At 45.6% G+C, this 15,930-nt stretch overlaps 1 protein-coding gene across 1 annotated transcript; it reads left to right on the forward strand.

Annotated features, from left to right (window-relative positions):
- Nucleotides 1–3,024: 3,024 nt before the first annotated feature.
- On the forward strand, nucleotides 3,025–15,505 carry GREM1 (gremlin 1, DAN family BMP antagonist). The gene is made up of 2 exons (XM_030318568.1): nucleotides 3,025–3,105; nucleotides 11,473–15,505. Exon 2 carries the CDS (start codon nucleotides 11,474–11,476, stop codon nucleotides 12,026–12,028), a length of 555 nt encoding a protein of 184 aa, XP_030174428.1. The 5' UTR covers nucleotides 3,025–3,105; nucleotide 11,473; the 3' UTR covers nucleotides 12,029–15,505.
- The last annotated feature ends 425 nt before the right edge of the window (nucleotides 15,506–15,930 follow it).

The following is a 15,930-nucleotide window of genomic DNA, read 5'->3' on the forward strand; positions in this document are numbered from 1 at the left end:
AACCATTGTCAAGTTAATCATCACATTTTTTTTTTTTTTTTCTGTAGGAAGGGCATACAAGGTCAGTTCCAAATGGGTGAGGGCTTTTTGTTTTCTTTAATCCAATGCAAGATGCCATACATAGTGTCTGCAATTAGTTGAAAATCGAGATTTGAGCAAAAGCTCTCCTACAAAGGCCTTCGAGGTTCTTCCCCAAATCTGAAGCGTAACCCCCTCTTAACATCTTGGGAGTTAGATGGAGACAAACACACGCTATACATCCAACAAGAGAAAACAAGAGTAATAGATTCTCCTTTAATAAACCAGTACCTGAGCAGGATCTAGACTTCTCAAAACAGCCTCACAGTAATTTGAAAGCGGTTTCTGTAAGTCACATTTATTATTTGGTGAACACTGTTTTTAGCTCAGATTTAAAATTTTAACTTTGATTAATGGAGTCCTTCTAATTTTTCCCCCTCTTACTAAGAACAGGTTTCAATTATGTAATTATGGTTAAAGAGGTCTGAAGAGTTTTTACTCTTATGCCTGCCCCCTGATTGGATAATGGTTTGCAATGACTGGTTGAGAGCTGTGGAAACACAAATATGAGGCCAAAGGCTTGGATATCTGTATAAATATTTACAAATACGCTTGACTATAAACTCTGTGAGGTGAAGGCCCATGTTTACTATATTCATGATGGTTATATATCCTCAGCATTCTGCTCAGTTGCTAATCCTAGTTAGTGGGCATGCGCTGAACATCCCCAGCTCACAACTATTTGTTAAATCCTAAGTCTGTCTTAGACACTTTGTGTTCTGTGAGCTTGGTATAATCAGAGTGACCACTATAGACAAAAGTCCCCACTCTCATGAAGCCTCCATTGTAGTGGCAGGGAGAGAGGAGTTAATGTGGAATAGTGGGGTAGGGAGGCAGTGTTTCTGTTGTAGAGACTGTGGTCTGAGAAGCCTCTGGAGAAGGGGGCATAGTGATATCAACAGCATTTACTAGACAGAGATAGAAAACAGTCACAGAGATACATTGAGATGTATAAAAGCAGGGTCAGGGCTCCAGAACAATGACTTCCAATTCAGAAGGTAAGTTCTGCCTATGTATTTTGATTTGGGGCAGTTTATAGGAGTACTGGAAAAAAAAAAATGACTGAAACATTGATTTTAAACTAGAAGGAGCTAATGCATTTGTAAAATATGCTCTCTTTTCCTTGGGGGAATAGTTTACACCCAGAGAGAACAATTGGCCTCTACAGACTGGTGGTGGCCTTTGGCCAGACTGTTAATTGCCTGAGCATTTTGTGTATTCCTGACCACCTATGTCTCCTACAGCCCACCCCACCAGGATAAATCTTCAAGCCCCGCCGAATGTTCTCATCCGCAAGCAGCTACAAACTAAGGCTCATGGGATGATTTAACAAAAAATTATTGGCAACATTTAAAGTGCAGCACTGAGTGTGTGGGTAGAAACTGCAATTGTACAAACAAAACTTTGGGACTGTAAAGATTCTCCAGGTATTGATTTAATGCAGACCACCTTCTTGTTTCATGTACTTGGAAAAACTGATTTCCAGTTCGTAAGAGTATCTAGTAGGTGTTCAATGTTTCTTGCCCCCTCCCCACAAGGGACTGCCTAAAGAGATAAAAATCATGCTATTCTAGGGTTTTGTTTTGTTTTCTTAGCCAAGGGCTTAAATCACACATGTTTCATAAGTACCTTTTGCTGGGTTTCACTGTTTTGTTTATTTTGTCTTAGTGTCTACAGGCACCTTCAAATTTTCTTCTGTAACTATTTTCTTTTCTTTCCCAAAGCCATCCTCTGACCTGGCTGATGGAGCCGGTCTGCAGAACTTGCAGACGGGTTGATTTTTGCACGGGCTGCAACTTCGACATACAGAATTTACAGCTTCTTTGAGGAACCAATTTTCAAGCTAAAAGAAAAAATGAAAGTGTTCGCTCATCTTTCGAAAAATATTTACGCGCTTAGTGTGTTCGCCACTATCCATTTGGGTTCTCAGTAATAAATACGGAATGTGACATCGGTTTTTCACAAACGTAGGTTTTTGTCTTAAATCTCCGGGAAGTTTATTTCCTCGTCTGACGTTTTATTTTCCTGATTTATTCATCTTGAACGGGCCACAGAAAACCTCCTCTCTCGTAGCTATTGTTCTCTCCCTTTTAAAGATGGCTTGGAAATGGAAACCTTGACTTCTGAGGGTCCTTTTCGGTTTATTCTCCCCTCCGTTACTCCCTTCTGTACACTCTCGGCCGAGGCCGGCAGCATCTGAGCTGGAAGAACCCGCGGCGGGTGAGGAGAGGAGGGTGTCGTGCTGGAGACACAGGCTCCTGCCGGCGGCCGGCGAGCCCGCCGGGGTTAACGGGGGCGCGGGGGTCAGCGCCCTCGAAGTTGGGGGCCTCGGGCCGAGCCGCGCCGGAGCCGCTGCGACCGCTCAACCAGAGCATCCTGCGGTCCCGCTCCCGCCGCGGGGAAAGAATCGCCTAATCTGTCGAGGTCCCACGGAGATCTTGCTCTTCCCGCGGCAGCCTCTGCGACCGAGCGCGTTGCGGGGCCGATGCAGGCGAAGCGGGACTGGAGAGAGGAAAAGCCCAGGCCTGGGTCGGAGGAGGACTGAGGGGCCGGGAGCCGGGGGGACTTCCTACCGCGCTTCCCCCTCCAACGGGAGCGGAAAATGTGATTTGCTGTGCATTCCAGGCGCGGTTCCCTGGGGTGACCTCTCCCAGCCGGCCCGGGCGGGGGGAGCAGACAAAGAGGCGAGGCAGGCGGAGAGGGGACCCCGCGGGGAGGCAGGAGGGGTGCGGGGGGCGGGGGCAGTACCGGGAAAGGGGGCGGATAGCGGGTCCGGCGGCGGCGGCGGCGCCTGGCCAATGGAGAGGCGCGGCCCTGGGCGCCGCGCACGGCCGCCGGCATTTAAACGGGAGACGGCGCGATGCCCCGCACTCGGTGCGCCTTCCGCGGACCGGGCGACCAAGTGTGCAGCGAGAGCCCTACTCTCTGTCCGGCTGACCCCGCGCCAAGCCGGGGCGGCTCGGGCCGCGGCCGCACACCGCGCCCCGCGTCGAGAGCGCAGGCCCGAAAGACCCGCCGCACTGACAGGTGAGTGCTAAGGTGCCCGTCAGGGTGTGAGTGTGAGTTTGTGTATGTGAGATGTGTGTGTATGGGGGGAGGCGTGCAGAGGGGTCCTCTGCAAGAGACTCCCGCGTCCAACTCGGTGCAGACGCGCGGTAGCCCTCCGTGCGCGCAGACCGAGGCCCCGGTACCTAGGGTGAATAATGCCGAAAAACCGGGGTCCTTCCTGCCAAAGTCGTGGCTGCCGTGACCTCACCTTGCAAGGTCCTCAGGGTGAGGCTGGGAAGGAGGACGACAACAGCGAGAGCTACGGCCCCGCATCCCATTTCCACCACCCCGAGACCCGCTAACGCGCTCCTGGTGCGCCTGCCAGCCGTGCCCTCACCTCGAAAGCGCGGAGTCCGGGTGGGCGCATCGCGGGAGCGGAGGGGTAGTGGGCGGGAGTGGTGGGGAGCGGTGGGGACCTGCGGCTTGGCCGCAGACGATGGGGCGAGCCGCACTAAGAGGGTGCCCTGTGTCTGAGGCGGGGCGCTGGGGCTCGGGACGTCTGGAGGCTCCCGTCCGAGTGCCGGGAGTGAGCCTGCGGTGGGCTGGAGGATCCGAAGAATCCAGCTGTGCGTCCATGGGCACATCCTCAAGGTGAGATGGAGACTCAGGCAAGGGTAGAGTTCCTCCAAGTTCCGCCGCGGCGGAAACCCGAGCGTCGGGTAACGGGTCAGCTTCAGTGCCGTGCGCGATCCGGGACGCAGAGTACAGAGAGCCCGCGGTGCTCATACCGCACACACCACACACATCCACTTGCTGGCCACGCACTCGTGGGCGCTCGGTGCCCTCTTCTAGGCTTCTCCGCGCCTTGCGCGCCCCTTGGCTGAACCGCGAACGTCCAGGAGCCAGCCGGGCAGAACTAACCCACAGGGTCCCGTTCCCCTTAATTTGTGTTGTAGAGTGCCCCGCCTCACCCCGCTGCGTCTCGTTAGCCACGGACGATGCGGGACTGGCGGCTCAGATGCCCAGGTGTTCCCCGTTCCCTGTCGCCGTTTTGCTGACTCCCTTGCAAGACCCGGGGCGGAGGGGCAGAGGTACTGTCACCTCGCCGGCCAGAGCTGTTTGTAGACTTAAGGTTTGGGAAGAACGGAAGCGCCACCGCTCTGGCTTGGCATTGTCTTCGGGTCCCGGCTGCACCTTGGGAGCGCCCCAGCCTGGTGTTTCCCCGCGGCGGGCCCTGGCCACGGTCCCTGGGCGAGGCAGGGGGCAGACAGGAGGTGACCAAGTTTTTGCAGTGAAGCCTTTCCCGCGCTCCCAGAGCTGGCCTGAATGGGTCCCAGGGTAGAATCCGGCTGTCGCCTTCTCCTCCTCTGTCGACTTTGAGTCCCAGCTCTTTTAGACGTTAGGGGTTAAAATCTCTCTTTAAAGGCTACAAGGGCAGAGAGACGACCACTGGCAGGTAATTGGATCTCCTGCTGGAAAAAGCAGATCCGAGCGGTGCGCGCGTCTGTTTATGTTCCCCTGCGAGATGGTGCCAGGACACGAGTTGATTAAAACAATCTATTGTGTTAAGTGGGTCACGGGGATTTAAGCTGTCCAGGGACCCCAGAGTAGTGGCTTCCTTCTGGCTGTACACACAAGTTAAATAAATAGCAGAGAAGAGGTTAAGATAACCCCAATCACAGGGTGAGGAGTCTTCTTTCACCCCTGGGCTTTCCAGCCCCACACCCCTTCCTTTTCTTCTCTAATTTTTTCTTTTCTTTTTTTTTCTTTTTTTTTTTTTTTTTTTTGGAGGTGGTGGGGGGGCGCTGAGAGACTTGAAGAGATGAACATTTCAAAGCAACATTTCAAAGCAACATTTCAAAGCAACTTAAGATCTTTCTTAAGAAACTAGTCTCATCTCCTCCCTGGTACACCCATGTCTGCAACAGTAGGTGATTTGATGGCTATCACTGAATAAATTGCACCCTTCAATTGTTAGTATTAACGAATTATTGAAGCATTCTTTAGAACGTAGTTACGGTGTGTGTGTGTGTGTGTGTGTGTGTGTGTGTGTGTGTGTGTGTGTGTGTGTTTTGCCCTCAGGTCATTGTAGGAATTAAAGTCTTTTGTAACCTTTGTAATTTCACAGGTTTCCTATTTTCTTAAAAGTCCATTTTGAACGAAAATGTTTTGGTAACCCACGATCTATAGGAAATCCTACTTGGCTAACACAGTCTTTATCTGAATGGTTACACAGAGAAGATAGGAACCTACTATGTCCCCCACATCTTTGAATGAGCGCTGCCTGCTTGTCTTCTAAACTGAAGCCCTCCGTCTTAATATTTATGTATTACAAGTGGTAGAAGGCTAAGAAATTTTACACCACAGAACCCTTTACCAAGAAATGCTTGTCAACAGCAAAGCTGTGGAGCATGTCCTAGAGTAGAAGTTAAGGACAGATAGGAAAACCCAGCCCTTTTATGTTAAGAGAAGTGGGGGTGGGGTGGGTAGGGCAAGTCGCTATGACATCCAACTGAAAGGACCGATCAGGCAAGTGTTACCAGACATGTCTTACATCTGCAAGGAATTTTCTTCAGTTTTAACATATGCTCTTAGAAATGAAAAGCACAACAGTAATTCCTGGGACAACAGAAGTTTTTTCCTTCACATGTGAACATGAAGATACAAACTAGATAATTATTTGACTTACAATATTCTTCAAACTGACTTGTGTTAGAAACAAGTCCATCTGTCCCTTGTTAAATACTGTGCAGAGTGCCCCTAGAACAGTGGTTACAGACATGTTTGGGGGCTTAGGTAGGACTGGTGTCAAACCCTGGGTCTCCAACTGAGTAGCTGTGTGACCCTGAACAGACTCCTAACTCTTCTGGATTCCCTGACTGATAAAAGGAAGACAATATTATCCACCTTGTGCTCTACTATGAGCATCTTCTATGTAGAAGAAATTCTAAAATACGGTCAGAATTTAGCACAAGGCCGTGTGTACTAAGGGTTCAAAATATAGATAGCTCTTATTAGTAATGATGATATTGGGGGAAGTTAGTAACATTATATGGCACCAGATATATTACAAGGTGGTTCTGAAATTAAATCCCAAATCCCACTCACACGGGAACGAGTGCACATCTTGCACCACAATCAAAAACCTATAAACCGGCTGTCTCTCAGTAATGCTCCTCAGTGAACATTGATTACTTTCTAACTTGTTTCATGTTGACCTCAAAAATTATATATAAGCATTCACTTCAATAAAAATTCCTCCAATGAGCAGAGAGTTTCTGAGATACTTAACTACCTGGTGGTGTCCCTCATGTCCGCTGAAATGTAGGCCACAGTCTGACTTAGCTTGGCTGGTCTTCTGAATAGAGAGGTTGTGGTTAGGGTCTTGCAACACATACAACATGAGCCTTTATGTTCTACTAATTTGCCAGCAAGTAGCTCCTATCTTCTTGGTTTCACTTGTCTGAAAAAAAAAAAAATCAACCCAGTGCATGCTTACAAAATTCTCTACTTAACTTCTAAAAGCTGTCTTTTTAAAAATTAAAGGTCAAATTAAAAATAACCTTTGCCCTTCTCAAAGATTTAGTGCTGAGAAGAAGGAAGACATTATTCTAAAATCTGGCCTGCATTTGCTGTCACTTTCATTATTTTCTCCTACTGGGAGAATAATTTGATGTCATGCCTGTTGAATGTTTTTCTAAAACTGAATTCATCAGGAGGAATTGATCGGATGTCCAGGCATAGACATCTGGATTGCTGACTATTGTGAACTCAGTGTAATTCCCACTCAGGACTCCATTTAATGGATTATAAGCAGGTAGGTTAGTGAAAATGAGAAACACAGCAAGGAGAGTGCCCAAAAGTTGGCCTAAACTTTCCTAAAGACACAGACCATTGGAAACAGGTCACACAGAGCATTTTTATTTCTGATTCCCTAGAGTTAGATGATTGTGTTCTTAGAGCCTTGTGAAGATTGGAATAAATCACCGTGACCTACACAGGACAGAGGTGGTTGATATGGCTTCTCCTGCGTGCAGATGTTTTCCCTTGATCTCTAAGGGAAACCTGAAGGAAAGCATCAGCTAGAGAAGACCTGCTCTGAGAATATCATGTGCTCTGGGACAGATGGATTGGAGGGGAGGACAGTAGTAATGGGAAAAAAAAAAAAAAAAAGGTAAGGGTGGGTGGGTCTTGCTGATGGAGAACAGTTGTAGGAGAATGCTCATCATGAAAATACTAGTTGGAGAAGCAGAAATGCATTAAGGCGAAGTGGAGGCAGGGTTTAAAAAGAAGAATGCTGCCTGCAGTGAGAATAAAGGGAGGTCTTTGTGGGTGTCGGGATGCACTGTGTACCACAAGATGCAGCTTTACTGTAATGATGTGAGTGGGTCATTTCATGAATGCAAATTGCCAAAAATGTTTGCAGCTCACAGTTGGGCATGAGTGGTAGATCCTAGGAAACTGAATCTTGATTAGCATTTGGATTGATTTTTGATAATGGGGCACTTTGCTAGGTATTGATGTGGAAAAGAATTGTCCTCAAGAAATTTACATCTTCTTGATTTCCTCCATGTCTGTGATATTTACAAAGTGCAAATTATTTGGTGGTAATACGATTGGGATTGCAAGACAAAGCAGTTCCTTTTCCTTCACTGCATAATCATGACCAGTCTGGGGTGTGTGCGTGGGGGACGTGGGGTGATCGGCCACAATGACTTGATAGAACCCTGGTCCTAGTACTATTAGAGTTCTCATCCTTCTAACTCTTACTCATGTGGAATATGCAGAGCACTGCTTCAGGGCACTGCTGTTCCTGAAGCTGAGGTCTGTGTTGATTGAAATTCCTGAAGTTGGATTTTACTTTTCTCCAAATAACTAGTTATCAGGTTTAAAGAGTCTAAAGCCTCACAGTAAGTGCTAAAGATCTTTTAAAAAGTAGGATTTAAAAAAAAAGGAAAGAAAAGCCATTCTATAACATTTTCCACACGTAATAAATCTTATTTTAAGAAAAATTTACTTTTCTTAAAAAAAACCCAAAACCAAGAAAAACGGCCTGCCACTCTAGACCGCTTTGGCTTATGGGGTTCACACGCTCCCAAAGGAACAGGAAGACTGTCCAAATTAAAACCGAAAGCCACAGTTGACTGATTTTGAATTTACCTCTTACTTCATTGTCAGTTTCTGCCATAGCGAGTACAGTGGCTTCAGTTAGAATATAAAACCCACAGCATTCTGCACGGGACCAGGTAAAAAGTAGTGGGTATCTGGAGTTTTCCTAGAAAAAGGAAGACAAATATTAAGGCTAGAGGGAGTTTGCTATACGGCAAGTCAGAAATAAAGAAGGTCGTATTTGGCTCAGCTGCTCACTGGCACATGTGAAGGAAGGCATTTTAAAATGAAAAGAACAGAGACTGTGTAAGTCAGTGTGGTCTATAACAAGCATTCATTTAACAAAAGAGCACCTACTCTGTGCCAGGCACTGAGAATAAGGTGATGAATAAGGCCTCATGACTCTTGGACTAGGTATTTATTTAATGACAGACGTGAAAATGCGAGGAAGGAAAAGTTGAGTATAAAAAGAGTGCTATGTTGGTCTGGAGAAAGGAAATTGCATTTTTTGGACAGATGTGTGTGTGTGTGGCAGGGGGCGGGGGGTAGCCTTATGACATGAACTGTCATATGCAGACAATGTACATTCCCAGGTTTGGATTGGCCTCTGTGATGTTGGACTCTGAGGGTCTCGCCCTGGGAGGGCCGAATTGTCCTGGGGGCCATTTTTAGTAGGGATGAGGGGAGACTATGGGTGTAGGCCGAGGACTGTCTCATGCGCTCCTCTTTGAAATGGGCAGAGACTGAATTTTAGTTTAGATCCTGACCCCCAGTTGAATACATAGCAGAAACTTGTAAAAGCTTCTCAAATTCATAATATATTTGCCATGGCTCAAGTTATCCTGGTCTCTGGAGAAAATCAACACTGTTTTATAACTGGACTTTTCTCATGAGTGATTTTTTTAAAGACAAAACAAGGAAATTAATTTTTTGTTGTTGTTGAGGCAAAAAAAAAAAAAAGGCTCTGTTTAAAGAACAGGGATGTTGTAACATAAACTGACAAAAGCCAGGGAGTCAACAGTCAGAAGAACAGGAGCTAAATGTCACATTATCTGTTCCAAATTTGAACTTGCCCAAAAGTATTAGGTTAATGTTGGGAAAATGATGCCATTTAAGGATATTTTAAATTTAATGTTTAATTATGTTAATTTGACATTATCCTTGGTGTTGCATGGTCTTGGGACTATTGCTTAGAGAATATAGATTCCACACTGTCTTTGTCTTTGAAAGGTAATTGCTTTAGTTAATCATACAACTTGTATAGTTCCTTAGGGTAACTGTAAGGTTACTTGGGGAGTGTAAGGTTACTATTAAATTGCATTTAGCGTTATTATGTGTTAACACCAGTATACAGAATAGAGCAAGGAGATGGGTACTTCACAGCTATGCCCTTAGGTTCAGAATCATGGTGGGCGTAGGGGCAGGGGGAAGGGGAAGCCTCAAGGTTCAGGTCTGATTTGGTATGATGACCTGAGAGAGAGGCTGTGAATTTGAAATTGTACTTTTTGAAAAGAAAATCCTTCCACATTTTAATAACTCTGTGTTCCAAAGCTACGAGTGCTATAGGCCTTACTACTCAAAGCTTGTTAGAATCTGCATTTAACAGCACCCTGGATGAGTGTCTACACATTGAGGTTTCTGAGAGGCACCGTATCAGGAGAATCTTAATAGTCTGATGCTTGCACTGTCTTTAAAAATATGCTTCAGCTCCTCCCCTTCCTCCTCTGTTCTACCTGCTCTCAATACTCTGCCTCTAGAATAGCTCTCCTTTCTCTGGTTTACATTCCTCACTCCATTTTTTTCTCTCCCCATCCTTGCTTTCCTGTCCCGTTTTTTGTTTTTTGTGGGTTTTTTTGGTCTGTTTTCCCTCTGCCTCCCCAACTTAATTTTTTTTGTCATTGTTCATTACCCTTTATGACCCATGTCTAAGGTCCATCCACAAAAATTCACTATCATTCATTTATTCTACATGTGTATGGCATTTATTAATGTAAATATTTGCACAGACCTATTTCCTTGTGCCCATTTTCTATATTCTAAATTTTACACAAACACACACATAAATGACCTATTTCACCATTTAAAAGTAGAAAAGTGTATATCATGATATAGAGAATGATACAATAAATATCTGTGCCAGATTAAAAATGAGAATAAATGAGAGCTCAAGGGGTCTTATGAGTTATGTGAACTTTCTGATAAGGTAATTTGTTCTGTCTGCAATACTGCCATATCTTTGGTTGGTTCTCAAATTGCTTTTACTTGTATATCAAATTTGATGTGAGCCACCCTGTCTGGGGAGATGAGGTGTTTGTACCTGTGCTTAAATGAAGTCATTTATGGAGAAGTAAAGTGATTTTTCTCAAAGTTAGACAGCAAGTTGTTGCCCTAGCACTTTGACCTGAAACTCAGTCTTGACTTTTCGTCCAGCATTCTTCCTGTTAATTATTCTCCCTCTGTCAGGTGCTTTCCAGTCTCCTTCATGGGTCTCCTTGCAATGCCTGGTATCAGTGAACATCTCCTAAGTCTCTAACCAATTGAACAAGGTGCAACTCAGGAAGCGCTCAGGCTAGGCCAAGAGAAGAGACTAGAAGCCTTTCCTGACAGAGGAAACCTGGGCAATGAGGTTGATTGGTCTTGCCATAAAACAAAATAGAAAATTGGTTTGCCCAAAGAGATGCAAAGTTCACTCGGTATCGTACAAGAACGAATACAATTAAGTGACCATAATACAAAGTCAGATGTGACTGGTGTCAGCAACCAGGAAGGAATTCCAGTGGCAGTACATGCCATGAAGAGGCAGGCCCTGACTGAGCTCAAACCTTGGCATATTCACTGGTGACCTGGGGCAAGCTACTTCATGGCTTGGTGGCCTGGTGGGTGATGAGAATAACAGTACCTGATTCACAGAGATACTATGAAAAGGAAATGAAGTACTTTACATAAAGTGTTTAACAAGTGCCTGAAAGGGGCGCCTGGGTGGCTCAGTCGGTTCAGTGTCCGACTTTGGCTCGGGTCACCATCTCACAGTTTGTGGGTTCGAGCCCTGCGTCGGGCTCTGTACCATCAGCTCAGAGCCTGGAGCCTGCTTCGGATTCTGTGTCTCCCTCTCTCTCTGCCCCTCCCCTGCTCACACGCGCTCTCTCTCTCTCTCTCTCTCAAAAGCAAAACAAACAAAACAACAAAAAAAACAAAAAACAAACAAAACCAGTGCCTGATAAAATGTTAGCTGCTAATAATTTTCTAACTGACTTGTCTGTTTGTTGTGTCTCCCCTCTCTGTGCCTCCCTCCTCTAGCATGAGCCGCACGGCCTACACTGTGGGAGCCCTGCTTCTCCTGTTGGGGACCCTGCTGCCCACCGCTGAAGGGAAAAAGAAGGGGTCCCAGGGTGCCATCCCCCCGCCAGACAAGGCCCAGCACAATGACTCAGAGCAGACTCAGTCTCCCCAGCAGCCCGGCTCCAGGAACCGGGGGCGCGGCCAAGGGCGAGGCACCGCCATGCCCGGCGAGGAGGTGCTGGAGTCCAGCCAGGAGGCCCTGCATGTGACTGAGCGCAAATACCTGAAGCGGGACTGGTGCAAAACCCAGCCGCTGAAGCAGACCATCCACGAGGAGGGCTGCAACAGCCGCACCATCATCAACCGCTTCTGCTATGGCCAGTGTAACTCCTTCTACATCCCCAGGCACATCCGGAAGGAGGAGGGCTCCTTTCAGTCCTGCTCTTTCTGCAAGCCCAAGAAATTCACCACCATGATGGTCACCCTCAACTGCCCCGAACTGCAGCCGCCCACCAAGAAGAAGAGGGTCACTCGAGTCAAGCAGTGTCGATGCATATCCATCGATCTGGATTAAGCTGGGCACACCCAGCCTGTCCTCGGGATGCAGCCCCAGGCGGGTCCAGAGCCAGACCTAAAACCACCCGATTCTTACTTGGCTTTAAACCTACAGGCAAGAAGAACCACCAGCTGCCTTCTTACAGGAGCCTGCTAGTGCGTAGTTAGTGTGCGTGAGTGTGCATGGGTGTCTGTGGGTGTTTGCAGACACCAGAGGAGGGCACTTCCTAGTGTGTAAGCCTTTCCGTTTCCATGGGGATGGCCCAGAAGGCCCACACCAGGGAAGGCACATGAAGAGGGGCAGGGCTGTGGTCTGGTTCTGCCTGTGTATTACATGTGCCCTCCCTCCCTGGGGGCCAGAATTCCCCCTCCCGAATGAATGTTAACAGAAGAGGCTACTCTGACCGCAAGAGACCTGTTGTAGTGCTGCATTATACTCGGCAAAGGTGTTTCCACCTGTGCATGCTTCCCTTCCACAGCCCATCCCTTCTTAGGCTCTCAGTGACCGTTTCAATCTAATCCCCTATCTGCTAAGGGCTCTAAATGAGCTCACTTGACCATAGATGCAAATGTTTCTCATTTGGGGAAGACTCTTCGGACTCGGAGAGGCTGGTGTGTGCATGGGCAAGAAGGACATAGGAGTGAGAGAAGGGAGGGTTTGATGGGGAGGACCAGTTGGGCACAGCAAAGTTCAGGGAGATGTGCAGGGTCTTGAAAGGCCACTCCCCGAACACAGGGCAACCCCAGGCTTCAGCAAGTCTTTCCCTGCTATTTAACCGAAACCAAGTGAACGGAGGAGAAATGGAATTGCCAAATCCTCATTGACCGTGGCCGTCACCATGATCTGCTGAAATTGGCTGTAACCCAACACCAAACTTAAAACATAAATATTGACCACTCCTATTTTCAGAACCGAGTGAGCTGAACCAAGACAAATCCTCCCCCTTCACCCCTCTCAGGTGGACGGCAGATGGAGCTCAGACCAGCGCCCCCCCCCCCCCCCCCCCCCCCCCCATCCCCCGCCAGTGCAGGGATAGGAAGAAAACAAACGCCTCATAAGCAGAAGGTCCTAGTATCTTTCCTTTTGCTTGGTGGTAATCACCTCTTTCCCAGTCCATTATTTCTGTATAATGCTTCTGAGAGCCACAACCCTGTATTCTAAAGATTTTGCTTCTGCTAAGTGTACCTGGCAGTGAAGAACCAAGGTAAGAGGGGAGAGTTTAGGGCCTGCTCCATTTTAGCTAGAGGTAGATTTTGGGTCTTTATGTTTTAGCCATTGGTAGGAGATTGAGCTGGAGAGCAGAGGAAAAGAAGGAAATAAAGGAGACTGCCTCTGGCTAAGGAGTAATTTAATGCCAGGGAGGAGATAGAAGGGATGTGTCCTCCTCTTCTTCCTTTGCTTTCTCGGGGTCTAATGCGAAACCCCAATTAAGAAAGAGCATTTGGGTGGTGCATTAGCCATGTCTCTACTGGTGGTGGGATTCGTCTAACATCGGAACCATTCAGAACATACTAGTAGACCCCTCCTCTGATTAAACCTGGGTAGGGATTATCTAATGGCCAAAGACCATTAGATAGTGGGTAGACCTTAACTACGGTTTGGATTTGGCTAACCTGTTCTATTCAAGCCTGAGGTTTTCTATGTAAACCCATCCCCACCCCCAAACACTTGTTTTGCCTTGTACCATCTCATCCCCATTAGCCAAGTCATGTGTAATTTGGGAACCATTGACTAGCATTTTATTTGCCCAGCGAAGCTCCAGCATTGCACTACTTTAGGCTTGTTGTATTTTTATTTTATTTTTTGGTGCAGCACTCTCCCATCTGACAACTAAGTGGGAACCATACTTTGAGGCAGAAGTTAATCTTGAACGCTCAAAATATTGGGTCTGATTTTGAAACTTTTAAACTCACTACTGATGATTCCACACCAGGCAAATTTGTTCGAACACACGGGCTGTGCGTTTTGTATACACTGTATGCCCCTGCCCTAAATCCTTCTATCTTCCACATCCTCCAGCAATAAAGCACAGAATGGATTTAATTAAGCACACAAATACTAAGCCAGAATTTTGAGGGCGGGGGAGAGGAAAAGAAAGGGGAAGGAGCTGAACATGTAAAAACCACACGACAGAGGAAAAATGACATTCAGAATCGGCAGACACTGAATTTCTCTGGTTGTTTTAACTCTGCCACAAGCATGCAATTTTGTTAAAAAGAGATGACTTAAGTTGGCAGCAGCAATTTTCTTTTAGTAGCTTGTACCACGGTCTTGCATGTAAGTCGGATTTGGCTTAAGTAAAGAGAATTTCCTCAAAATTAACTTCACTGGGATAATCAGCAGCATAACTACCCTGAAAAAAAAACAGTGCTGGCCAAAGAGGGAGATGTCTGCTTTTCTGACTGTGCCTATATTAAGACTAGCAAAGTATGGTATGTCTTCCAACATTTATTGAAAGTGCCATATCTGTTACATATTGTATTGGAGTCACCGATGAAGAAATATGTTTTTTTCATTACTATAGTAGAATATTTTTTTATGGCAAGATATTTGTGATCTCAATCTTTCCTATTCAAATAATGCCAAACACCAAATATGAATTTTATGATGTACGCTTTGTGCTTGGCATTAAAAGAGAGAAACACACGTCCTGCAAGTCTGTAAGTTGTTTTTTGTTTTTTTTTTTTTGTTATTGTAATTCTTCAAAGTTACAAATACAAGTGAAAAATCTGGAGGAAAAGATAATTTCCACTGTGTGGAATGTGAATACTTAAACAAAAAGTTATGGTTATTTAATGTAATTATTAATTCAAATCCTTTGGTCACTGTGATTTCGAGCATTTTTTTTCTCCTTTATTTGACTTTTCTCTGAGTTAAGCAAAGATGAAACTGACACATTGTATGTTGTTAGAGTTTTTTTTTTTATCAGGTCAGAGGGAAACAATAAAATCTTGACACATCTGAACATGTGCAACAGAGTCAGGACCTGAGCTTTTGTGTTTTTGTTTTTGTTTTTTAATTGAATGTTCCTTAAAGGTTAACATTTCTAAAGCAATATTAAGAAAGATTTTAAATGTTATTTTGGAAGACTTATGATGTGTGTGTGCAAATAGCTGATAATAATGAATAGTTCAGAAGTCCTTTTAAGGGAGAAGATCTAAAATGAAAAATGTATGTGCAGAACATGTATAAATGACCAGTCAGTGCTTAAGAGTGGAGGTAGTTCTATTGATTTGTCATTCTCAAGATATTTAATATCAACTGCATTATGTATAGTGTGTGCTTCAATCTTTTAAAAACAACAGAGGATTATATGGACTATGACTGAATTACTTTGCTATGTTTGAGGAGGAGAGGGGATTGGATGGTCTCATAAAAACTAATTTGGTTTAAAGCAAAGTTTTATGAATTTGAAACTAGAATTTGATTTCGATCCCAATTATGTTCTATATAACCTTTCCCAAAGAGCAACCAATAAATTGAAACTCTTCTGTGTGTGTGTGTGTGTGTGTGTGTGTGTGTGTGTGTGTGTATGTGTGTGTTTAACTGGTAGTGTTTACAGGGTAGGATGAACAGGGACTCACTTGTCATAGGAAGGAAGGTAGAAAGGAGATCATTGGATCTCTTGTGATCCCAAAGGAAATTTAGTTCTTCCACCTAGACTTTTATAATTTCAGTAGGACACCTCAGGCCATGGCAGTTAGAGGTGGGGGGAAAGTTGGTATGCAATGGAAAATGCCAGCCTCTTCCCCAGAGCTAGAAACAAGACCTGGAAAGGGCTTTGTTTTCAGTAATGGAAGAGTTGCCATGCAGAAATGATAATGGCTTTATTTTGAGGTGTTCAAGGGAAAAATGGAAAAAAGATTTGGGGCTCACTAGAAGGAAGATAATAATGAGAGTAATTCATCAATGCAATGAGC

Source organism: Lynx canadensis, chromosome B3 (genome assembly GCF_007474595.2).
Source record: "Lynx canadensis isolate LIC74 chromosome B3, mLynCan4.pri.v2, whole genome shotgun sequence".
Classification (NCBI taxonomy): Eukaryota; Metazoa; Chordata; class Mammalia; order Carnivora; family Felidae; genus Lynx; species Lynx canadensis.